Genomic DNA, 27,488 nt, shown 5'->3' with positions numbered 1-27,488 from the left:
ATATGAGTTCTGTTATACTCACAGACATCATTCAAACCGTTTTAGAAACTCCAGAGTGTTTTCTGTCCAAATCTACTAATAATATGCATATCCTAGCCTCTGGGCCTGAGTAGCAGGCAGTTTACTCTTGGCACGCTTTTTATCCGGATGTGAAAATACTGCCCCCTACACCAGTAAGGTTAACCTTTCACGCCTCTCTACCCCGGGTCCGGGAGCACCCCCCCCCCCACCCCCACACCGAGTAGCATCGCTAGCATAGCGTCACAATTAAATAGTAGCATCTAAATATCATTAAATCACAAGTCCAAGACACCTAATGAAAGATACAGATCTTGTGAATAAAGCCACCATTTCAGATTTTTAAAATGTTTTACAGGGAAGACAAAAAAAGTAAATCTATTAGCTAACCACGTTAGCAAAAGACACCATTTTTCTTTGTCCACCATTTTTTCTCAACACCAGTAGCTATCACCAATTCGGCCAAATAAAGATATTGATAGCCACTAACCAAGAAAAAACCTCATCAGATGACAGTCTGATAACATATTTATGGTATAGGATAGGTTTTGTTAGAAAAATGTGCATATTTCAGGTATAAATCATAGTTTACAATTGCACCCACCATCACAACTCGACTAGAAAAAATACAGAGCAACGTGTATTACCTAATTACTAATCATAAAACATTTCATAAAAATACACAGCGTACACTAATTGAAAGACACAGATCCTGTGAATCCAGACAATATTTCTGATTTTCTAAGTGTCTTACAGCGAAAACACAATAAATCGTTATATTACCATAGCACATGTGCAAACATTACCCCAGCATTGATTCACGGCAAAAAGAGCGTTAGCATTATCACCACGAAAATGTAATAATTTTTTCACTAACCTTCTCAGAATTCTTCAGATGACACTCCTGTAACATCATATTACAACATACATATAGAGTTTGTTCGAAAATGTGCATATTTAGCCACCAAAATCATGGTTAGACAATGAGAAAAGTAGCCCAGCTGGTCAGAAAATGTCATGCGCCATATTAGACAGTGATCTAGTCTTATACATAAATACTCATAAACTTGACTAAAAAATACAGGGTGGACAGCGATTGATAGACAATTTAATTCTTAATACAATCGCTGAATTACATTTTTTAAATTATCCTTACTTTTCAATACAGGTTGCGCCAAGCGAAGCTATAACAAACAAAATGGCGGCATAAGCGTTTAACATTTTTCGATAGAAACACGATTTATCATCATAAATAGTTCTTACTATGAGCTGTTTTTCCATCAGTATCTTGGGCAATGAATCCTTTCTTGGGTCTAATCGTCTTTTGGTCGAAAGCTGTCCTCTTGCCATGTGGAAATGCCCACTAACGTCGGGCATGAACTGGAAACGTGCCCAGCGGTTCAAAGTGTCTCAGAAAGAAATGCCTCAAAATCGCACTAAACGGATATAAATTGCTATAAAACGGTTCAAATTAACTACCTTATGATGTTGTTAACACCTATAACGAGTAAAAACATGACCGGAGAAATATTACTGGCTAAACAAAAGGTTGGAAGGAGGCGAGTCCGACGTCCTTCGTGCGTCAGGCGCAGGCAGCCAAAGGAAGTTACTTCCGGTATTTGGTGATTTATAGAGGCCCTGATTGCGCAATCGACTCCATTCAAAGCGTCATCACGTACTGACATCCAGGGGAAGACGTAAGAAGTGTCTGTTTCTCCATAGCATTTACAGGGACCTTTAAACTGACTCCAGATCAGGGGCCAAGATGTCTGAAATCTGACTCCATGTCATGAAAAGTGCTGTAGAAGGAGTTCTGTTTCACTCAGAGACAAAATTCCAACGGCTATAGAAACTAGAGAGTGTTTTCTATCCAATAATAATAATAATATGCATATTGTACGAGCAAGAATTGAGTACTAGGCAGTTTAATCTGTAGAGCAAATTATGCTAATGCGAAACAGCACCCCCTATATTCGCAAGAAGTTGACAAGAAATTTGTGGAGTGGTTGAAAAAGAAGTTTTAATGACTCCAACCTAAGTGTATGTAAACTTCCAATTTCAACTGTATATACAAACAAATCCTAGTTTACAGTGACGGCCTATCGAACCCACAACCTTGGCTTTGCAAGTACCATGCTTTACCAACTGAGCCACATAGGACCTTTGCTTTATTATCACATGGTACCCTAGATGATAACTACACCAAATTTCCCACAGAACAAGGCGAACCATTGGAAAAGGTTCATAGAGTCATCATAAAATCAGTCACAGCAGCCTATTTTCCAGTTGGCCTCCATTTATTTCAGTGTGGAGGAACCGAATTGATTTTTCAATGCAATAAAGGAATAAATATTGGTTAATTAAGGCCAACATAGGCTGAAAATGTGTGTTACTGTGAGGAAAATACTAAAAGATGGTGCAGAGATGTGAGTTATACGTATTTAGCTAAATATTACCAGAGTGTCTGCTAAATTACTAAAATGTAATGATGGTAGTAAGGTATGAGGTTAAGACGGGCTTAGGAGATCTTAAACGTTTTGTTCTATGAGATAATATCAGTCATTTAACATGACCTTCATGAATTATGAGGCCTTTATGTGCTTTTTTAAAATACATAAATGCATAACAATTTACAAAATGTGACGTTAGCTGATGAAGATGATCTCATTGAACAAAACGTATAACATTTACCAAATAAGTTGTTTCTGGGAATATTTTTTTTATAACTACAAAAATGCAATTTATTTTGCCATAGGCAGTTGAACGAACCATGGTGGAGTTAAGGTTGCAAAAATATGGCATTACACTTTCTCTCTATAGCTGAGACAGGGAACTGTCTGGATGTAGTGGCACCCCCTGGTGGCCTTGACTCAGGGTGGGGGTCGCCCCCTTCCCCCCACCCTTCCTTGGGTTGCCCCAGCCCATGCAGGGAGCTGGCTGAATGTGTGGTGCCCCCTGGTGGCCATGGGCGAGAGTTAGCACCTCTCCGGGGGTTGCCTCCCCCTCACTGGGCCCTCTCCCCTCATCTCCTTGGGGCAGGGAGCTGGCTGGATGGAGTAGTGCCTCCTGGTGGACGCAGGTGGGGGTAAAAAATGACCATAACAAGCATTTGAAGAAAGCAAGTGAAAAATGAAAATGACAAGTGTTAATGCATGTTCCTGCTAATACGATTTGAACCTTTTGGCTTTCCATATAGTAGAGCAGCAGACGGGCGGGAACGGTTCCTGTGGGCGGCACTTGAAGCGCGCATAAAAGGTGTTGCCCTGTAAAAAAAAGCCATCAACTCACAATGGTCTCGCAGTCCACTTTCATGCGCACGCTATGATGTGTGCATTTGGATACCATACAACAGAGCTTATTGCAGCAGTTTTATGCGGTTTATTCTTTTTTTCCCTGTTTGGATACTACTGACTGGGGCATTGGATATGTGCACACGGGATGATGAAAACCCCTTTCCTCCCCGCAGAAGTAAGATAAAATAGGGTTTCGAATACATTGGATTTACTCCTCTCGTTCCATATGAAGAAGTCAAAAGTAAGTTAACATCGGAACTGAACATTTTCTTACTCACTTTCTTGTTATAGGCTGTCTTATTTGCATGTCCTTTTTACGCCTGGTGCGGTGCGCGTATGCGAGTGGCAGGTGAAAAAACGAAAGGTGTGAATTGGCCTATTTCTGTCCATAGATTTTGAGAAGTATGCATCAATATGACATTATATGACATTGACATGAAGCCCGTTCCTTTAGTGGTCAGCGTCTTTGGAAACGTTTGTTAAGTTAAGCACCTCACTCCCCATTTTTCCAATACGGCCAAACAGAATATGCCAACGGTAATTATGTTTGGGTGTCCGAACCGATCAGGCACCTAATCATCCTAGATTTTCTCATATATCGTATCAGAGTAACACACGAATGACATTTAGTGGCCTATTTGCCTGCACATAACCCATGATGTGTGCAATGAGTGCGCCTCTGTTGAATTGTGTGCAATAATGTACAATCTTTTCGCGCGTAGGGCCTAATCGTTTTCCTTTCATGAAGTCACTAGTTTGTGGTTTAAGGTTATAACCTTAAATAATGAGCAGTGATTAACATACTGTCAGTTCATGTCAGTACATGTACAGTATTTTGATGTGCTATGCCTATTGGTTTTTGGTTTGGGGGTATTGAAATGAAAGTGTAATACAGGCTATTGGTTTTGGCACACTGCATACACTGCATTAGGAAAGTATTCAGACCCCTTGACTTTTTCCACATTTTGTTACGTTACAGCCTTATTCTAAAATTGATTAAATTACTTGTTTTGCTCCATCTACACACAATACCCAATAATGACAAAGAGAAAACAGATTTTTATCATTTTTAGCAAATATATAAAACAAAAAAATTATAAAAGAAAGTACCTTATTTACATAAGTATTCAGACCCTTTGCTATGAGACTCGAAATTGAGCTCAGGTCAATTCTGTTTCCATTGATCATTCTTGAGATGTTTCTGTATCTTGATTGGAGTCCACCTGTGGTAAATTCAATTGACTGGACATGATTTGGAAAGGCACACCTGTCTATAAGGTCCCACAGTTGACAATGCATGTCAGAGCAAAAACCAAGCCATGAGGTCAAGGGAATGGCCTGTAGGGTACCGTAACATTTCTGCCGCATTGAAGGTCCCCCAAGAACAGGGAGGCCTCCATCATTCTTAAATGGATTAAGTTTTAAACCACCAAGACTCTTCCTAGAGCGGGCTGCACGGCCAAACTGAGCAATCGGGTGAGAAGGGCCTTGGTCAGGGAGGTGACCAAGAACCCAATGGTTACTCTGACAGAGCTCCAGCGTTCCTCTGTGGAGATGGGAGATCCTTCCAGAAGGGCAACCATCTCTGCAGCACTCCACCAATCAGGCCTTTATGGGAGAGTGGCCAGACGGAACACACTCCTCAGTAAAGGGCACATGCCAGCCCACTTGGAGTTTACCGAAAAGGCACCTAAAGGACTCTCAGACCATGAGAAACAAGATTCGCTTGCCTGATGAAACAAAGATTGAACTCTTTGGCCAGACTTGAACCCGATGCACCCCATCCAACCTGGCAGAGCTTGAGAGGATCTGCACAGAAGAATGGGAGAAACTCCCCAAATACAGTTTGTAGTGTCATACCAAAGAAGAATAGAGGCTGTAATCCCTGCCAGAGGTGCTTCAACAAAGAAAATGTCTGAATACTTATGCAAATGTGATATTTCCATTTTTTTATATATATTTGCTAAAGTTTCTAAACCTGTTTTTGCTTTGTCATTATGGGGTATTATGTGTAGATTGATGGGAAGAAAAATTAAAAACTATTTCATCAATCAATTTTCAATCAATTTTATTTTATATAGCCCTTCGTACATCAGATAATATCTCGAAGTGCTGTACAGAAACCCAGCCTAAAACCCCAAACAGCTAGAATGCAGGTGTAGAAGCACGGTGGCTAGGAAAAACTCCCTAGAAAGGCCAAAACCTAGGAAGAAACCTAGAGAGGAACCAGGCTATGAGGGGTGGCCAGTCCTCTTCTGGCTGTGCCGGGTGGAGATTATAACAGAACTATGCCAAGATGTTCAAAAATGTTCATAAGTGACAAGCATGGTCAAATAATAATCATGAATAATTTTCAGTTGGCTTTTCATAGCTGATCATTAAGAGTTGAAAAACAACAGGTCTGGGACAGGTGGCGGTTCCATAACCGCAGGCAGAACAGCTGAAACTGGAATAGCAGCAAGGCCAGGCGGACTGGGGACAGCAAGGAGTCACCACGGGCGGCAGTCCCGACGCATGGTCCTAGGGCCCAGGTCCTCCGAGAGAAAGAAAGAGAGAAGGAGAAAATTAGAGAGAGCCAAGATTTTCAAAATGTTCATAAATGACAAGCATGGTCAAATAATAATCAGGAATAAATCTCAGTTGGCTTTTCATAGCCGATCATTAAGAGTTGAAAACAGCAGGTCTGGGACAGGTAGGGGTTTCGTAACCGCAGGCAGAAACAGTTGAAACTGGAATAGCAGCAAGGCCGGGCGGACTGGGGACAGCAAGGTGTCAGCATGCCCGGTAGTCCTGACGTATGGTCCTAGGGCTCAGGTTCTCAGAGAGAAAGAGAGAACGAGAGAATTAGAGAGAGCATACTTAAATTCACACAGGACACTGGATAAGACAGGAGAAGTACTCCAGGTATAACCAACTGACCCTAGCCCCCCGACACATAAACTACTGCAGCATAAATAGTAATTTTTTGCTGTATTAATGCTATTTAATCTCTCCTCAGACTAATATTTATCTGTTTGTCCTGTGGGTACCATTGCCACTGTTCCACACCTTGTGTATTGCGCTGTCATGTTGTATTTGTAATTTTTATAATTCATATTAAAATAAGGCTGTAATGTAATTTTGTTGGGGGAAAAGTCAAGTGGTCTGAATTCTTTCCAAATGTCATCTTTAGCTATGTTTATGTCATTTTTACATCAATGATGGGGGAAATTGTTGTACTTCAGTATTCTACACATCCTCTCAACGTCCTGTTTCTGAATAGCCTAACAATATTCAGGTCGTTTATTTATGTAGGCCTACAGTGGGGTCTGAAATGATTGACACCCTTGATAGAGATAATAAAATAATGACCATATAAAATAAATAATTCAAATCCTGAGGTGTATTGTATGCTCGAATTGGGAAATAATTTTATACTAATACAATTGATTCAGAGGGATTTTTGTTAAACAAATAATACAAAATTCTCAAAGGTAGGGGTCAAAATTGACACCCCTAAAGATAAGTTATCAATGAAATAGTGAAGTTTAGTATTTGGTCCCATATTCCTTGCACACAATGACAAAATCAAACGTGTGACTTTATAGACTTGTTGAATGCATTTCCAGTTAAATTTGGTTGCGTTTCAGATTATTTTGTAGAAATGAATGGTCAATAATGTATTGTCATTTGAGTCACTTTTATTATAATTAAGAATACAATCTATTTCTAAACACTTCTACATTAGTGAAACAACATCTCTTTCTCTGAGCAATTGTATAAAATAATATAATTTACCCTTTTTATTTGCATACAACACAGCTCAGCATTTGAATAATACATTTTATACAGTCATTATTGCTCATCTTTATCAATGGTGTCAATAATTTCGGACCCCACTGGGTATATGCTTATGTACAGTCTCTTTTTTTTGTAATTTCAACAGTGAAACAATAGAGTAAAATACTGTTATTAATGTTTTAAAACATTAATGCTGTAGATTGCACTGCATTATGGGTCAAATTTGGAAAAATACTGTTATTAACTTTAATTGGAAGCCAGCTGTAACAATTACTCTAAAGCACTTTATTCACAGTAATAGTTTATGCCTACTATAGATTACAATGATCCGTTTTCAGGTGCCAACCTCATGCTGTCGAGTGAGACACATGAAGCTCAGACTATTTAAAAAAGAAAAAATCTTCTTTGAAGCGTCTGTGGTGGAAAAATATTTTAGGCAGCTGCTGGGTGGGTACCTTGACTTGTTTATACGTATCTTTATTGCATTGAATTACTGCATGTTTTCTTAGCTTAGCTAGCTAGCTTAAGTTGACACATGCCATTTTGGTCTGCTCTGAATTGCTCATAAATATCTTGCTGTGTGACCGAGAAAAGCATCACCTCCTAAATGATAATGAACCGGTATGTTTTCACCATTACTACAGAGAAATGGCATGTTTCGAGCAGTTCAAAAGATTTGACCCATATTACTGGCACAACGTTTTTTGAGAGGCTTGACGGGCCACATTTTGCACATAAACCGCGGGCTGTACTCTAAAGCCGCTGCGAATGACCAGTGCACCAGTGTGTATCGAGGTGCCTGCCGACCTAAGGTGCACTGGGCAGCTGTAGCCTGTCATCGTGTCACTGGCGGTAGCTAGTAACATGGACTCCAAAAGTCCATGTAATGTTACAGTATTAGTAAACCTATTCACTTTATCATTAGTATGTAAACATTTGGTGGAAAAGAAGGGAAAATGTGAGTCTGGTAAATAATCCGTGGGATTGCGTAGGCTACAGAAATGTTTTATTAGTTAGAAAAGGTTTGAAGTATGTGTATCTAGCTGTCGATTTTTGTTCAATGACTCATACAGTTCATAAACAACCGTATATTGGATATATGCTGTAAATTCGAATCAACCCAAGATGATGAACCCTGAAGATGGGACAAAGTGCATGAAAAGGTGGCCCAGAACAGCAGACTTTTTCTCAACCCCTACATTGCCCCATTGTTCCAAGAGATTACTGAGTTTGAATGAAGGCCTTTAGCGAGGTAAGTACACACACAACACCAGTTTGATATGTCCCTTGTCACCTGTGTTTTTGCCCCACAGATTAACTGCCCTGGTGCTCTGCCTCTCATTATATTCTTCATTTTTCTATACTTGTCCTAATTAAGGGTGAGAAGAACTAACAAATCAGAACTGAGGATGATTGTTTGAGCCCCATGAGGAACACCTGATGCTGCGCTAAGTTCTCTCCTGGATGCCCAAACGATCACGTTGTGTGTTTCAACTCCTCGGAACCCCCTTACCCCTAGTAGTTGCCCCTGATCATAGATCTAGGATGGTACCCAATCCCAATTTTTAACTCCATCTCCCTTTCTCTCTTCGTCTCTCGCTCCCCCACAGGCTCACAATATTGTTTTTAGATTAGTGTTGCTCTTATTTGGTTACTTCTGTTGTCAATTATGTCCACTTGTTTATGTTACCAATATGAATAAATGTATTTTATGTTCAAATGTATTGTTTTTCTTACTTTTAGATTTGAGAGGAAATGTCACTGTAAATTTACAGCATTTTCCTAGCATGAGAGTTGCTAGATTAATACTGTAATTTTGCTTCACAGCAGAGATGCTATAATATATTTCACAGTACTATTTTCCTTACTGTAAAACATTACAGCGTCCATGTAAATTTACAGCAGGGATGCTGTATCTTTTTACAGTAAGGAAAATAGTACTGTGAAATATACAACATCTCTGCTGTAAAACAAAATTACAGTATTAGGCAGGCAACTCTGGTGCCAGGATAATGCAGTAGCTTTACAGGGAAAGTTTTTACAGTGTGTTTCTAAGACAATTTTCTGCTCTGGGACATTAAAGTTGATCCTACCATATCAAGTTTTAATGTCACATGCACATGTACAGCCTTTTTTACAAACTCAAAACCCAGCATTGCAATATTCAATGCATTACAACAAAAAAACATGAGAAATATGAAATGCACAATTAAGTAAGCATACTAAATACAGGAAATATTAAAGTCAGTTCCAATAGCATATTTACATGTGCATGGATACTGGAGTGATGTAGATATGTATAGGGGTAGGGTGACTAAGCAACAGAATATAAGATAAACAGAGTAGCAGCAGCTTGCATGTGAGTGGGTGTGTAGAGTCAGTATAAATGTGTGAGTGAGCAAATTATGGAGTGTTTGTGTGTGTGTGTTAGAGTGACGTGTGTAAATACTTGAATAAAAGGTCAAAGATATCAGGTAAATTTGGTCCATGTAGCTATTTTGTTAGCTATTTATCAGTTGTATTGCCTGCGAATAGAAGCTGTTCAGGAGCCTGTTGGTGTCAGACTTGATGTACCGGTACCTCTTGCCGTGCGTCAGCAGAGAAAATGGTCTAAAATAGTCTATTTATTTCCGGGCCTTCTTTTCACACCAACTGTTAAGGGTCCTGGATTCATGGTGTCATCAGCAAACTTGATAATGGTGTTGGAGTCGTGCGTGGCCACACAGTCGTGAGTGAACAGGGAGTACAGGAGGGCACTGAGCCAACACCCCTGTTGGGTACTTGTGTTAAGGGTCAGCGTGATGGAGGTGGTGTTGCCTACCCTCACCACCTGGGGTCGGCCTGTCAAAGTCCAGGATCCAGTTGCAGACCCAGAGTCCTTATCCTAACTTTCCTTGTATCCAGACTTGGTATATGAGCCTAACTGAAATCAGGTGTTTCTCACTTTCACCATAGCCTACAATGTGAACTGAACTGGAGCCTAATCTTTTAGTCAGTAAAACATTTTTTTTCTCTGATTCAGTTAGTGTAATTGAACTTCTCACATCTAGACTTGCAGTCCTGTTTCTTATTCACACAGCTACTTCAGCACAGCAACTGACAAATACATTATGCACGCTGTGAAACTTTGCACCCTTTGGTCGGCCTATGATGTACAGTCTATCCAGTGTTGTCAATAACTTGTCTGGTTAAATTAAAGTATGATATAAATCCTGATAATTCATATTAACGCAAATATTCTGCTTGTTCCATGTTGTGTGGAAGCCCTTATTGGCAATGTCCTGCTAAAACTGGTTATACCAATCTAGAGTACTCTATCGTGTGGAACAAAACTTTACTCCAATGAGCCACTCATAGTTTTAAGAGGAAACGTTCCCCTCTTTCATTTCTCTCTTGCTTGTTTTTGATCATGTCAACTACAGTAATAACATATCTTTTTTAAAATCTCATTGTGCAATAGTCTGCAGCTGCTGCTGAAAAATAAATAGAGCTGTAAAAGTATAATACGATACAGGATGTGTGAAATGTTTGGCTATCAAGAGAATAATGTGTGAGGCGAGGTGCGTGACTTTGAGCATTTCTAAAAAGCAATGCACATCGACAGATATAAGCTACACATACTGTACCTCCTAGGTTGTGTTTTATGTCTGCTATTAAACATATCCATGGCCACCTTCCTCGAAGGTCCCAAATGCCTCAGCAGTCAAGGTTTCCAAGACCATAATAAGGCTGGGTATATCAGTTCACTTTAATGCTCTTAACCCCCATTTACAGTCTTGACAGCAGACCGGGGGGGCTCCAAGGTCTCCTTAGAAGTTAGGGACCCAGGGCACCTGTGGAGACACCGGGGTGTGCAGAGAGGGGTCACACGCCGACAGCCCTGTTTGCATCTCTGCTTTATGGTGTGCCCCCTGTGGAGAGCCGAGCACATTTAGGAAGAGTTAGTGATCCAGTGGAGGGGGTCAACGAGGCTATGAATTGAGTGAGATTTTCCCCTCGGATCCCCTTTTCCCCTCAGGTATACAACCTTTCGGTGGGGTAGAGACTGCGGAAGATGACACTACCCCATGCCGCAATTTGGTCAACCTTCAAGGGGAAGCTTTTTGTTGTTGTTGGTCTGTCATAATTTACCAGGCAACATTTCAGAGGGCTAAGCATCTGGAAAGTGTTAGGAGCAAGCCACAAAACATGGCCTGAGTGAAAGAAAGTGGTTAAACTAAACAGTCCAGGTGATTTTTACATGATTGCCAGTAAAATGGAATGCTGCTGAGGCTGTCTGCGTCCCAAATTACACCATATTCCCCATAGGGGGAAAGAAGTGCACTATGAAGGGAATAGGGTGCTATGTCTCCTGAACTCTAGGCTCCACATGCCTGAGAATGCTAGTAAAATGGGTCAGACTGGATGATCTGTAAGCAGCTTAGGTATGCTAAATCAACCTGTGTCCCTGCTGAGACTATCAGCATTATTGTCAGTCATGACTTTTTACCATAGATTCTACCCACAGACTGGTATTAGAGAGGCATATCACGATCAGTGGAACTCTTCGACCAGACTTGAAATACTTGTGAAGCACCGGCACTGAGTGAAATATTTGTTGTCCCTTTGGCCTAAAGCAAAACAAAAGCCTGACTGACCAGCAGCATTTTTGTAGGAGCCTGTAATGCTCTGCCAAATACAGGGGATAGGCTCTAACAATCGCCTGTAGGGCTATACCGTTGAAGTCGAAAGTTTACACACACCTTAGCCAAATACATTTAAACTCAGTTTTTCACAATTCCTGACGTTTAATCCTAGTAAAAGGTCAGTTAGGATCACCACTTTATTTTAAGAATGTGAAATGTCAGAATAATAGAAGTTTACATACACTCAATTAGTATTTGGTAGCATTTATGGACATGATTAGATAACTATTCACCCCCCTGAGTCAATAAAGCAAAAGGGCCCGGGGGTGGGGGGCTGGGTACAGCTAAGGGCTGTTCTAATGTACGACGCAAAGCGGAGTGCCTGGATACAGCCCTTTGCCGTGGTATATTGGTCATATACCACATACCCCCGAGGTGCCTTGTTGCTATTATAAACGGGTTACCAATGTAATTTGAGCAGTAAAAATTCATATTTTGTCATACCCATGGTATACTGTCTGAGATACCACGACTTTCTTCCAATCAGCATTCAGGGCTCGAACCACCCAGTTTATAATACATGTTAGAAACACATTTGACAGCGATTACAGCTGTAAGTCTCATAAGAGCTTTGCACATTTCATTATTTTCAAATATTGGTAAGCAACTTCAGTGTAGATTTGGCCCTGTGTTTTAAGTTATTGTCCTGCAGAAAGGTGAATTCCTCTCCCAGTGTATGGTGTAAAGCAAACAGAAATAGGTTTTCCTCTAGAATTTTGCCTGTGCTTAGCGCCATCCCACATTTTTTCATCCTGAAAAACTCCCCAGTTTTTGCCATTGTCAAGCATGCCCATACCATGATGCAGCCACCAACATACTTGAAAATAGGGAGGCAGTTACTCAGTGACGTGTTTGATTTGATCCAATAAATACTTTCATCAAATAAAACTGTCGTATATACTATAGTAATTCATGTAGTGTTTTTGCAGATTGTAGTATTTACTGTTGTATACTGTAGTATTTACTGTTGTGTGTTGGCAGACATCACTGTAATATTTGCTAGAGTGGTTTTATTTTCTTTGACATAGAAGTGGAGGCTTTCTCTTTTAAGAAAACCTGAAGCAAAAATACAAAAATCGCATATTTTTCATAACCTGTAGGTAGGACTGGGGTCTGATGGATAGTTATTTTCTATAACCTGTAGTGAACACAATATATGATCTATACTTCGCATGTAGGTTTCTCACTTATGGGTGGCACATATATATGTGGGAGGGGGATGTGCAATATATTTGTAATTAAATACTCTCGTGAATGTACCAGCCCCCTCATTATCTCAACCAATCATGGCTAGGAAAGATTCTGTACTTTCTCCATGGCTGAACAGCTTCGTGATTTCCAGTGGAGTAATAATGTCTGTCTTCTGCCTCATTTCCATTTGTAGGCGTGTGACCATCAATGCAAATTATGAGCCGAATCCAAACTCAGATGATTGTATTTACACTGTTTTCACATTAGACATGCATTGATGTCAACAGTAGATTTGCAATAGAGGTAGGCACATCTAAGGTCAGTGTGTGATTATACATATGTACGAGGCAGAGAACAAGCCGTTGGATGTATAGTTAATTATGTTTACTTTTCCCCTGTGGCTGTGGATAAATCCCCCACTGTCTATGACACTGCTACTGTAATTCATGAAATTAGATTTAAGGAAATGTTGGAGGGGGTGCCGCGTGTTGGATTTCTAAGTCACTTAGTAATGTCCTTGTATTTGAAAGAAAAGCAAAAAAAGTGTCTATTAAAATAACATCAAATTGATCAGAAATATAGTGTAGACATTGTTAATGTTGGAAACGACTATTGTAGCTGGAAAGGCTGATTTTTAATGGAATGTCTACATAGGCGTACAGAGGCCCATTGTCAGCAACCATAATTTCTGTGTTCCAATGGCATGTTGTGTAAACTAATCCAAGTTCATAATTTTAAAAGGCTAAATGATCATTAGAAAACCCTTTTGCAATTATGTTAGTACAGTTGAAAACTGTGGCAACTCCGGGATGATGGCCTTCTAGGCAGAATTGCAAAGAAAAATGCATATGTCAGACTGGACAATAAAAATAAAAGATTAAGATGAGCAAAATAACACAGACACTGGACAGAGGAACTCTGCCTAGAAAGTCAGCATCCTGGAGTCACCTCTTCACTGTTGACATTGAGACTGGTGTTTTGCGGGTACTATTTACCAGAGGTGTGGACTCGAGTCAGATTCGAGTCACAAATAAAATGACTTGCAACTCGACTTTGACACCAATGACTCATGACTTGACTTGGACTTGAGTCTTATGACTCGACCTGACTTGCTACCCTCCCCAAGCCCAAATATTAAATATGATGCTATTAAAAAAAGTGTGCAGCGCATCAACTCTTCATTTAACGGATTACAGTTTGAATCGGACAGCAGCCAATCAAATTGTGCGTGGCATTGCAGAGGAACGTCAGCGGGTGAATTCAGATGGAGCCCTTGGAAAGATGATACCAAAAATATTATTTTCGGATATAAAGACGACGCTGTATCAACAAAAAACGGATTGCGGGAAACAAATTACAGACGGAGGCGCAACAATTTCCAACTTTGTTCGACATTTGAAGCTGCACAAAGAACTGCAAGTCGTGGGTAATATAGCCGACAGCTATCCATCACACGAGGTTGTGTGTTTATGAGTGTGTGTAACTTGTTTGTTTCATGGGTTTCTTTTTGCTGGCTTGTGATGTCTGGAGCCTGTATTGTTATGTGCGCTCCTCACTGCTTGCCTAGATTAGACTTACAGATATACTCGCCACCACGCTGTTTGGAGCTGGAAAAGATCAAATGAGCACATTTGTGGCAGAGTGCTTCCTAGAATGGTTGCGTACTCTTCCTAACCTGCTGATTATGGTGAGTGCTTGAACCTCTGATTGTGTTTATGCTTCACACAAATCCCACCATCCCTCTCTCTGCTGTCCTCAGCAGTTTTGAGCTTTCTCCATTGATAATGAAAATCGGAGGCTTATTTCATCTGAGGCACCGCATTCAGATACAGTTTTCCAGATAGAAATGCAATATATAGATCTGTACTCGATTCTCTATTCCACACGGCAAAGGCTGTTGTAGGTGATGTATTTCTATTTGAATTGCCATGTTGGATGGCCAATTCATCTACAGGAGAGCAGCCACCCCACATGACCCGACCCAGCCTACCACACCTCTCCCGCTGTCACAGAGAGAGAGAGGGGAGGGGGGAGGTCTTTCTCATGGCTACCCATGTATTTCCATGGAAATATAAAGTTTATTTGGAAACTAATAATAAAGATATTTAATAATAATAAAGATGTTTTTAAAAGCATTCATGATTTGCGTGAATGTAATATACTAACTATTACTCTTGTTAAAAATATGAAGAACACATTATGACTTGTTTAGGACTCGAAACTCAAAGTTTAGGACTTGAGACTTGACTTGGACTTGCCTGTCTTCACTTGGGACTTGGTCCCACCTCTGCTAATTACTGAAGCTGCCAGTTGAGGACTTGAGGCGTCTATTTCTCAAACTAGACACCCTAATGTACTTCTCGTCTTGCTCAGTTGTGCACCGGGGCCTTCCACTCCTCTTTCTCTTCTGGTTAGAGCCAGTTTGCCCTGTTCTGTGAAATAACACACAGCGTTGTATGAGATCTTCAGTTTCTTGCAATTACTCTCATGCAATAGCCTTCATTCCTCAGAACAACAATAGACTGATAAGTTTCAGAAGAAAGTGTTTTGTTTCTGGACATTTTGAGCCTCTAATAGAACCCACAAACGCTGATGCTCCCGATACTCAACTAGTCTAAAGAAGGCCAGTTGTATTGCTTATTTAATCAGAACAACCGTTTTCAGCTGTGCTAACATTGCAAAAGGATTTTCTAATGATCAATTAGCCTCAACTTGGATTAGCTAACACAACGTGCCATTGGAACACAGGAGTGATGTTTGCTGATAATGGGCCTCTGTACGCCTATGTAGATATTCCATTAAAAAAAAATCAGCCGTTTCCAGCTACAATAGTCATTTACAACATTAACAATGTCTCCACTGTATTTCTGATCAATTTGATGTTATTTTAATGGACAAACAATGTTTTTTTTTGTTTTTTTTAACAAGGACATTTCTATGTGACCCCAAACTTTTGAACTGTAGTCTATATTTAAAAAGGAATAGTTTCAACATAAACTAGGCTTAGAGTGAAACACGTATATTCTGGTCTTCATTTTGACAGTTGTTGGAAAAGTTATATATTTTGGTCTTTTTGTAGTAAATCTTTTTGCCCCTAGCAGTTAAACTCTACTTTTGAAATTGTGATTAGAGGCACCTTCTCTCATCTCAAGGGTATGAAATACACTCCCTTCTAGATATGCTGGATGGTACTACCTCAAGGCTTACTATAAAAGCAGGTGACATCAATGGTCTTGGTATGTGGAGCGTGCCAATGATGCTTCCTTATCTAGACGACTGACATTACACAAAATTCAAAAGGCAATAAGGCACATTTCCCGCAGTTAGGCACATTTCTGCATATGACCAAATTCAACATTTTTGCTTACCATTTCATACACATCTGTGCTTTTCCGAAGAAAAAAAACATGTACGGTAGGCTATGACAATTATGTGTTTATATTTGTAGCTACATCCATCGTAACAAGAAATAGATGACAACATGTCAATTCAATGTATTTCTTCACAAACTCTACAACTGATTGTTGGTGCAGTCAGCCAAAAATTATTAGCTGATTGTTCAATGATTGTAAATTCTTATCCCACAATGGGCAGAATTTATTTATTTTTTTCCAAAACCTTTATTTACAATATTCATCCCATGCCTAATTCTGAAAAGTGAACGCTTTCCTGTGAGAGGGATCACTCTGGTAGTAGTTGTATGTTTTTATACAGTACCCAAGACCAATCTGTGAGTTAATTTGACCAATGGAAAAAGATCTACTGCATAAATATTGCAATGCGGGTTGGATTAAATAGAGCCCATAATGTTCATTTTTCAAGGTGATGATTGCACTTTTCTTCCCAACACAAAAGGCACAATAAATGTGAGTCTACATTTCAAAGATAAGTGGCAACAAGTGTCAGGAACTCAGCGCCACACCACTGTGAGGTAGCTGTCCAGAGCCATTTTTACTCGCGATGCACATTATTTTATTATCAGAGCCTGCCAGTAGACTTCTGGTAAAGTATGCTCTAGACAGAAAGTATGCTCTAGACAGAAAGTATGCTCTAGACAGAAAGTATTCTCTAGACAGATTTTTTTTAAGAGGTTGTGCAAATGCTGAAATTGGGATTTAGTTACCCTTTAAAACAAATGTTCTGTTGATGTAACAGGGTTCACCTGAAAATGAGGGACAGGGTTTTTTCTCCCTAAAATTATTCAAAAATAACTTTGTGAAAGCAACAAAATAACTATGGCTTTACAATGATGGTGAAAACTTGTATAAATGTTCAAGTTAAATGCGTTAAAATATTCCTAGAAGTCACAATGCTGTGTTTTTATTCGTATAGGAAAATCAGATGTATTGAGTTTTCTATGTGGTCTATGTTAGAGGCTACTTTATTTAATATAACAGGCTTTAAAATGCAATATCTGTGCACAATTACTACTTAAAATATCAAAGAGACGCCCAAAGGCACTCATTTCTTGGAATGACCCAGTAGTAGTAGTACTTTATTGATCCGAAGATATACTACTCAATGTGCTCTTTAGTTGCCAACGCAATGTACTTCCAGTACTCAATCTCTTCAGTTGACCACATGGCATTGAGTGAGCCTCTACATTTTAGACAGTCTAATCCCCATGGCATCGTATCCATTTGTGTTTATTTAGTTAACATGGGCTTTTAAGTGCACCTGAGTGGACAGAGGCAGGCAGAATGCAATTTGTAGATGCAGATTTGATTTATACACGTTTTGTGTGGGCGCTGGTCCGCTTTCTGAATCGCTGTGGGAATAGATCAATCGCATTTCCTGTTTTGTATCATAGACTTTTCCTGATGGTTTTCATTTTTACCCACTCTTGTAGGCCTTCTATTTTGGGTTACTATCAGATATGATGAAATTATTATTTTACACAAATGCCAATGTTCTAAATCTACGTTTACACTGTCATTCTTGGACCAAAATCAGAAATGTTTCAGATTTCCATTACATATGATTTTAGCAATACCTGGGAAAACTGCAGAAATGTTTTTGTTGGTTGTTAAGATGGACAAGACATAGTAGAAGCCAGAAGCCTACCAAGACCGTGTCATTGTCGTTCCATTCCAGTCAGTAAAAAATGCACTGGACCATAAAGCCTTGGTCATAGACCTCAAGTCCACTGAAAAACAATAGTTTGTTCCTTAGTAATTTCTTCCATCTCATATGAGACAGCATCTAAGCTTTGAAAACAGATTTTATCTGCAAATGTTTTACTCCTTTATAAAACATTTAGCGCACTGGCTGAGATGTTGTTTTGTCGTTAGACCAAAATAATTTAGATGAGATTAGGAACAGGGTCTTGCCTGTGATAAAAGGATGGCCTAAATAAAAATATGCCATGTGGCACTAATGATATGCATGGCCCTGTGTTTTTGTACAATGAGATTACTGTATGTTGTTGGAGAAGGCCGGAGAGGAAGGCACAGGCCTGGGTATCTGGAGGGCCTGTTGAGTCTATTTGGTTAATGATACCGCAGGATCAAAGTGGCTGTAGAATCAAAGTAAGTTGTAGACAATGAGGACATGGGTAATCATCACCAGGCAGGGCCCTAAAATTTGGGGGGCCCGAAGCAACACTTTGTTGGGGTCCACTCCACCTCGCGGGCCAAACATTTTTGTGGCCCCCCTCTTGACGGCAGATATTTGTTTTTGTTTAAAGTACATTTCCTGCAATTCTACACATTTTGCCATGGGGCGGAGAGAGGTTTAGACATTTTATAACACATTTCATGCAATTCTATTTTGCCATGTTGCAGAGATAAACATGGGCAGTTTTACAGCTAATTTCCTGCAATTCTACACATTTTGCCAATACTTATGCCATGTTAATGTTAGCTGAGGAATAGTGACTAACTAAATCCATGGGGGCCCCTGGGCACATGCTCTGCATCGGTATTCGGCCATGATTACTACAAGTTTAGATAGCTGGCTAGACCAATTTACCAATCAAAAAATGGTTTGCTGACATAATAAGAGAAACTGATGATGCACAACCAAATTTCGAGTACCTAACTGAGCTAAAAAAAAAAAAAGGCCACTTATGTCACTTATGCCTGTAGCTGGGCCTGTCATCAGGCAGTGCAGTGCAGCAAACACAACATACCTCGAGCAGTAATGCACCAAACAAAGCGTGAACACAGGCCTTTTAAGAAGTAGAAAAGTGTTAGTCTGGAGTTCAATCAAACCTGCACTGCAGAACCTGGCTTTGTTCTTTTTCTACTAAAATGTGCTATGACTTACTGAAGCAAACAAGGAAGTATTAATTTAAGTTCTTTATGAAAATGTGTGTTCGATTTGTTAACAAATGTAATTTAATCTCCAATTACTATTACTTCCCAACTTGTTTTCATTTTGATCAAGCACTGGTGTGTCAATCTAAGTAACACAATGCAAAAATCCCCTTCAAAATCTGTCAGTTTAGGCTAGAGATGTGTATTTTTTGCATTGGAGGTTAAAGGTGACAGAGCTAGAGCGGTGTTTGTTAGACCTTGAGACATCCAGAAAAATCGGTCTTCTCACGAAAATGTCTTTAGCGTCCAAATGTTTTGACCCCCTATGGAAAGATGAGACTCTCATGAACACGATGGTGTTCTCCGTTTTGCTCTACGACCCCCACAAGTGTCAAGGGACTCATCTAAAGGTGAACGGTACTGTTTTTTTTATATGGAAGAATTAAGGTAGTTGTTTTATGCATACACAAAAAAAAGGTTAAATATGTGTAAAAAAAATTATAATAATATATTACCCACAAAACACCAATCTCAACGTCAACAGTGAAGTGGCGACTCCGGGATGCTGGGCCTTCTAGGTTGACGTTGAGACTGGTGTTTTGTAGGTACTATTTAATGAAACTGCCAGTTGAGGACTTGTGAGGCATCTGTTTCTGAAACTAGACACTCTAATGTACATGTCCTCTTGATCTGTTGTGCACCGGGGCCTCCCACTCCTCTTTCTATTCTGGTTAGAACCAGTTTGCGCTGTTCTGTGAAGGGAGTAGTACACAGCGTTGTACAAGATCTTCAGTTTCTTACGTAGAATAGCCTTCATTTCTCAGAACAAGACTAGACTGACGTTTCAGAAGAAAGTTATTTGTTTCTGGATATTTTGAGCCTGTAATCGAACCCACAAATGCTGATACTCCAGATACTCAACTAGTCTGAAGAAGGCCAGTTTTATTGCTTCTTTAAATCAGAACAACCATTTTCAGCTGTACTAACATAATTGCAAAATGGTTTTCGAGTGATCAGTTCACCTTTTAAAATAATAAACTTTGATTAGCTAACACAACGTGACATTGGAACACAGGAGTGATGTTTGCTCATAATGGGCCTCTGTGCGCCTATGTAGATATTCCATTAAAAAAAAATCAGCCGTTTCCAGCTACAATAGTCATTTACAACATTAATAATGTCTCCATTGTATTTATGATCAATTTGATGTTATTTTAATGGACAAACAATGTGTTTTTCTATCAAAAACAAGAACATTTCTATGTGACCCCAAACTGCATTAGGAAAGTATTCAGACCCCTTACCTTTTTCCACATTTTGTTACGTTACAGCCTTATTCTAAAATGGATTAAATACATTATTGCCTCAATCTACACACTATACCCCATAATGACAAAGCTGAAACAGGTTATAATACATTTTTGCAAATGTATTTAAAATAAACAGATACCTTATTTCCATAAGTATTCAGACCCTTTGCTATTAGATTTGAAATTGAGATCAGGTGCATCCTGTTTCCATTGATCTTCCTTGAGATGTTTCTACGACTTGATTGGAGTCAGCCTGGGGAACATTTTATTGATTGGACATGATTTGGAAAGGCACACACATCTGTCTATGTAAGGTCCCACAGTTGACAGTGCATGTCAGAGCAAAAACCAAGCCATGAGGTCGAAGGAATTGTCTGTAGAGCTCCGAGATAGGATTGTCGAGGAACAGATCTGGGGAAGGGTACCAAAACATTTCTGCAGCATTGAAGAATTCAAGAACACAGTGGCCTCCATCATTCTTTAATGGAAGAAGTTTGGAGGTAAGATCCACAAGAACAGATTTGCGTCCATCATTCTTGACGAAATCGGGGGAGAAGGGCACTCCACCAATCAGGCCTTTATGGTAGAGATGCCAGACAGAAGCCACTCATCAGTAAAAGGCACATGACAGCCCGCTTGGAGTTTTCCAAAAGGCACTTAAAAACTCTCAGACCATGAGAAACAAGATTCTCTCATCTATGAAACTATTTGGCCTGAATACCAAGCGTCAAGTCTGGAGGAAACCTGGTACCATCCCTACTGTGAAACATGCTGGTAGCAGCATCATGCTATGGGGATGTTTTTCAGCAGCAGGGACTGGGAGATTAGTCAGTATCGAGGGAAAGAGAGCAAAGTACAGAGATCCTTGATAAACTTGCTCGAGAGCACTCAGGGCCTCAGACTCGGGCAAAAGTTCACCTTCCATCAGGACAACGACCTTAAGCACACAGCCAAGACAACACAGAAGTGGCTTCGGGACAAGTCTCTGAATGTTCTTGAGTGGCCCAGCCAGATCCCAGACTTGAACCCGATTGAACATCTCTTAAGAGACCTGCAAATAGCTGTGCAGCGACATTCCCCATCCAAACTGACAGAGCTATGAGAGATCTGCAGAGAAGAATGAGGGATACTCCCCAAATACAGGTGCGCCAAGCTTGTAGCGTCATCCCCAAGAAGACTTGAGGCTGTAATCATTAATACATTTGCCAAAAAATGATACAAACCTGTTTTTGCTTTGTCATAATGGGGTATTGTGTGGTAGATTGATGAGGGAGAAAATGATTTAATCCATTTTAGAAAAAGGCTCCAATGTAAAAAATAATGTGGAAAAAGTCAAGGGCTCTGAATACATTCCTGATATTGATTTGCAGCCCCTTTTGCCCTCGGAACAGACCCAATTCTTCCAGGCATGGAAGAAGCGCTCCACAGGGATGCTGGCCCATGTTGACTCCAATGCTTGATACACACGGGAAACTGTTGAGATTGAAAAACGCAACAGCGTTGCGGTTCTTGACACACTCAACCGGTTCGCCAGGTAACTACTACCATACCCCGTTCAAAAGGCACTTAAATCTTTTGTCTTGCCCATTCACCCTTTGAATGGCACACATACAGAATCCATGTCTCAATTGTCTCGAGGCTTAAACAGCCTTATTTAACCTGTCTCCTCCCCTTCATCTTCATCTTTGCCTCTACTTACTACTCTCACTTATTACAGGAGATGACATGGTGGCTGTGCAACAGTCTGATGGCCTGGAGATAGAAGTTGTTTTTCAGTCTTTTGGCTTTGATGCACCTGTACTGTCTCCTTCCGCTAGATTGTAGCAGAGTGAACAGACCGTGACTTTGGTGTCTGAGGTTCATTTGACACCAAGTCCGGTAAGTGTCCTGGATGGCAGGAAGCCTGCCCCCGGTGATGCGTTGGGCTGACTGCACCACCCTGTGGAGAGCCATTTGGTTGACAGCTGAGTAGATTCCGTATCGGGCGGGGATGCAGCCCAACAGAATGCTCTCAATGGTGCATCTATAGAAGTTTGAGGGTTTTAGGGGATTTTTTGTTTAGGCATCTGAGGTTGTAGAGGCGCTGTTACACCTTCACCATGGTGTCAGTGTGGTGGGACCATTTCAGGTCCTCCGTGTTGAGGATAAGAGTGGTGGAGGTGTTGTTGGCTACCCTCACCACCTGGAGTTGGCCCGTCAGGTAGTCTAAGACCCAGTTGCAGAGGGAGGGGTTCAGACCCAGGACCCTGAGCTTAGTGACAAGCTTGGGGGCACTATGGTGTTCAAAGCAGAGCTATAGTCGATGAACAGCATTCTCACATAGGTATTCCTCTTGTCCAGGTGGGATAGGGTGGTTGCTATGGTGACCAGCGAGCTGAGATAAAGGGGGACTTTACCTAGCAGGTAAAGAGCCAGTGGGTTGGCGACGAGTATGAAGCGAGGGCCAGCCAACGAGAGTGTACAGGTTGCAGTGGTGGGTAGTATATGGGGCTTTGGTGACAAAACGGATGGCACTGTGATAGACTGTATCCAATTTATTGAGTAGGGTATTGGAGGCTATTTTGTAAATTACATCGCCAAAGTCGAGGATCGGAAGGATGGTCAGTTTTACGAGGTTATGTTTGGCAGCATGAGTGAAGGAGGCTTTGTTGCGAAATAGGAAGACAATTCTAGGTTTAACTTTGGATTGGAGATGTTTGATGTGAGCCTGGAAGGAGCGTTTACAGTCTAACCAGATACCTAGGTATTTGTAGTTGTCTACATATTCTAAGTCAGTACCGTCCGTTGTGATGCTGGACGGGCGGTCAGGTACAGGCAGCGATCAGTTGAAGAGCATGCATTTAGTTTTACTTGTATTTAAGAGCAGTTGGAGGCCACGGAAGGAGAGTTGTATGACATTGAAGCTCGTCTGGAGGGTTGTTAACACAGTGTCAAAAGAAGGGCCAGAAGTATACAGAATGGTGTCGTCTGCGTAAAGGTGGATCAGAGACTCACCAGCAGCAAGAGCCACATCATTGATGTATACAGAGAAGAAAGTCCGCCCAAGAATTGAACCCTGTGGCACCCCCACAGACTGCCAGAGGCCTAGACAATATGCCCTCCGATTTGACACACTGAACTCTGTCAGAGAAGTAGTTGGTGAACCAGGCGAGGCAATCATTTGAGAAACCAAGGCTATCGAGTCTGGTTGAATACGGCTGCACAGTATTGTTTCTTATTGATGGTGGTTAAGATATCGTTTAGGACCTTGAGTTTGGCTGAGGTGCACCCATGTCCAGCTCTGAAACCAGATTGCATAGCGGAGAAGGTGGGATTCGAAATGGTCGGTAATCTGTTTATTGACGTGGCTTTCGAAGACCTTAGAAAGGCAGGGTAGGATAGATATAGGTCTGTAGCAGTTTGGGTCAAGAGTGTTCCCCCCTCTGAAGAGGGGGATGACCGCAGCTGCGTTCCAATCTTTGGGAATCTCAGACGACACAAAAGAGAGGTTGAACAGGCTAGTAATAGGGGTTGCAACAATTTAGGCAGATAATTTTAGAAAGGGTCCAGATTGTCTAACCCGGATGATTTGTAGGGGTCTAGATTCTGCAGCTCTTTCAGAACATCAGCTGACTGGAAATGGGGAAGGCTTGGGCAAGTTGCTGTGGGGGGTGCAGTGCTGTTGACCGGGGTCGGGGTAGCCAGTTGGAAAGCATGGCCAGCCGTAGAGAAATGCTTATTGAAATTCTCAATTATAGTGGATTTATCGGTGGTGACAGAGTTTCCTATCCTCAGTGCAGTGGGCAGCTGGGAGGAGGTGTTCTAATTCTCCCAGAACTTTTTTGAGTTTGTGTTGCAGGAAGCAAATTTCTGCTTGAAAAAGCTAGCCTTGACTTTTCTAACTGCCTGTGTATATTGGTTTCTAGCTTCCCTGAAAAGTTGCATATCACGGGGGCTGTTTGATGCTAATGCAGAACTTCATAGGATGTTTTTGTATTGGTTAAGGGCAGTCAGGTCTGGAGAGAACCAAGGGCTATATCTGTTCCTGGTTGTACATTTCTGGAATGGGGCATGCTTATTTAAGATGGTGAGGAAGGCATTTAAAAAAAATAACCAGGCATCCTCTACTGACTGGATGAGGTCAATATCCTACCAGGATACCCGGGCCAGGTCGATTAGAAAGGCAGTGTCCACCGTTTGACAGTGATGAGGGGAGGTCGTTTGATCGCTGACCCATTACTGATGCAGGCAATGAGGCAGTGATCGCTGAGATCTTGGTTGAAAACAGCAGAGGTGTATTTAGAGGGCAAGTTGGTTAGGATGATATCTATGAGGGTGCCCGTGTTTACGGGTTGGGGGTGGTACCTGGCAGGTTCATTTGATAATTTGTGTGAGATTGAGGGCATCAAGCTTAGAATGTAGGATGGCTGGGGTGTTAAGCATGTTCCAGTTTAGGTCACCTAGCAGCACGAGCTCTGAAGATAGATGGGGGGCAATCAGTTCACATATGGTGTCCAGAGCACAGCTGGGGGCAGAGGGTGGTCTATAGCAGATGTCAACGGTGAGAGACTTGTTTTTAGAGAGGTGGATTTTTAAAAGTAGAAGTTTAAATTGTTTGGGTACAGACCTGGATAGTAGGACAGAACTCTGCAGGCTATCAGAACTCTGCAGGATTCAGACACGGCTAGGACATCCGGGTTGGCAGAGTGTGCTAAAGCAGTGAATTAAAACAAACTTAGGGAGGAGGCTTCTAATATTAACATGCATGAAACCAAGGCTATTACGGTTACAGAAGTCATCAAAAGAGAGTGCCTGGGGAATAGGAGTGGAGTTAGGCACTGCAGGGCCTGGATTGCATCATATGTGTGGGTGGTGGAACTAAAAGGTTGGATAAGGTATAATGAGCAGGGCTAGAGGCTCTACAGTGAAATAAGCCAATAAACACTAACCAGAAAAGCAATGGACAAGGCATATTGACATTAAGGAGAGGCATGCTTAGCCGAGTGATCATAAGGGTCCAGTGAGTAGTGAGGTTGGTTGGGGTCACGGCGATTCAGACAGCTGGCCGGGCCATCGGTAGCAAGCTGGCAGAGGATGGAGGTCTGTTTTTAGCCACCTCGTGCGTTTCTGTCGGTAGATTGATGGGGTTCCGTGTGGTAGAGGGGACCAATCCAATTGGCAAAATAGATGTAGTGACCCAAGAAAATTGTCCGATAGACCTGTTCAGATAGCTGTCTTATCGGCTGCTAACGATTAGCGGGCCGCAGATGGGCGTTCAGGTAACGTCGCGTCGGAGGGGCCAGTTGGATAACTCCATCGGGCAGATAAGACTGGACTACCGATGTTGACGGCCCGGTGGGGCTCCGCATCGGCAGTAAAACGGGTCCGGATAGGTGATTGTAGCCCAGGAGTGGCTGATGGAACTCTTCAGCTGGCTAGCTCGGGAATAATTTATGTTTGCTCCGGGACGGACGTAAGCCAATAGTCACTCGGATAGCAGCTAGCTAGCTGCAAGATCCAGGTGTAAATGTCCAGAGCTTGCGGTAGAAATCCGGGGATATGGAGAGAAAAATACGTCCGTTATGCTCTGGTCTGAGTCGCGTTGTACAAAACTGGCGATAGCTTTTCGAGCTAAAGGATAGCTGATGACCACCAACCGTGGTTAGCAATATTGTTATTTACCGAGTGGGTTGGTAAAGATTGTAAGTACAATGTAACACAAAATGTTTATACCTAGTGCTCTCCTGTCTCCTAATTTGACCTGGTTAGGGTAGTGTCTGAAAAAGTTGTTACACACTACTGGATTTCAACTTACATTAAGTTGCTTGGTTAATAACAACTATATCATATGTAACTACCTTGTTTTTACATTACACTTGAATCGGTATAGCTTTTGAGTGATAATATAACTTTACCATCTGTAAATTACTGATTTATCTTATTTCAGGAAATGTCCTCCAGAATATGCAAATTACAGATAAGATCACTTCAACCCAGAAGTTACCGGAAACAAATTCAGATGGTGGACCTTAATTTGATAACCCTGTTGTTGCAGTAAATGCACAGCTGGAAATGTGAACGTTTAGTGTATTCAAGGTTTATAAAAATGCTTCTAAAGTTTATAATTAACACTTTAACATGTCAAACTTGATTTGCTTTAAGGGGCCTTTTTTGCAGGACATAAGTCATGAATATTGTTCCCTGATCTATTATACTGTCTTCCAATCTGATTTTTTGGGATACAGACAGAACCTAAATTCATGCTGAGTCTCTGAAGTAGCCCTCATCCCTCACAAGACCCTGACACCATTGTGTTCTCCCAGTTTAACCAAAGCCAGATGTCAAAGCCTATGATGCTATTATATCCATTTCCTCATCTTGAAGTGGTTTACCAGTGACAGTTTACCACTGTCCAAACGTGCCACTGTGTATAGTCCCCAGGCATCTATGAAACGATGGCTGTTCCACCGGGGCCTGGCATTTTCCTGCCTCACATGACACTTTAAGACCAAGTGCTACACCAAAGTAGTTTGAACTTTTGCTCAGTTGTGGCATAGCTAATTGTAAAATAACGACCACAACACCAGGGTTTTATTTCCTTTGTTTTAAGCATAGACAGGGGTAAAGTTCTCCGTCACTGCAACAGTTTTTCCTCGTATGGATTGTGGAGAGATCATTTTTGAGATCCACAATAAAATCTCCAGACAGAAGCATGTCTTTTCTACAAAATATGTTTTCTCATATGTTATTTTCTCTGTTACCCTGTGTGCACTGAACTGACATGCCTGATTGTGGATTAAACCCCGATGAATGGAATTAAATCGTCGATAATGCTCACCACAGCAGCGCTCAACTCAGACAACCGTGTGTAGCTTATTGTAACTGCTTGCAAAGTAATTTAAAGCCTATACTTTATCATTCAGGATGTTTTTTATTTATTTTATTTCACCTTTATTTAACCAGGTAGGCCAGTTG

The 27,488-nt window shown here is 41.1% G+C and overlaps 1 protein-coding gene across 1 annotated transcript in view; it reads left to right on the top strand.

Annotated features, from left to right (window-relative positions):
* The first annotated feature begins 3,265 nt into the window (after nt 1-3,265).
* Nucleotides 3,266-27,488, top strand: part of LOC129866712 (kit ligand-like) — a 71,060-nt gene continuing 46,837 nt past the window's right edge. The window contains exon 1 of the mRNA XM_055939543.1: nt 3,266-3,552. Within this exon, the coding sequence (XP_055795518.1) occupies nt 3,538-3,552 (15 nt within the window). The 5' untranslated portion in view covers nt 3,266-3,537. The remainder of the gene's footprint in view (nt 3,553-27,488) is intronic.

Source organism: Salvelinus fontinalis, chromosome 12 (genome assembly GCF_029448725.1).
Source record: "Salvelinus fontinalis isolate EN_2023a chromosome 12, ASM2944872v1, whole genome shotgun sequence".
NCBI classification, from domain to species: Eukaryota; Metazoa; Chordata; class Actinopteri; order Salmoniformes; family Salmonidae; genus Salvelinus; species Salvelinus fontinalis.
The sequence above is the reverse complement of the archived record's forward strand: the minus strand, read 5'-3'. Positions and strand labels throughout refer to the sequence as shown.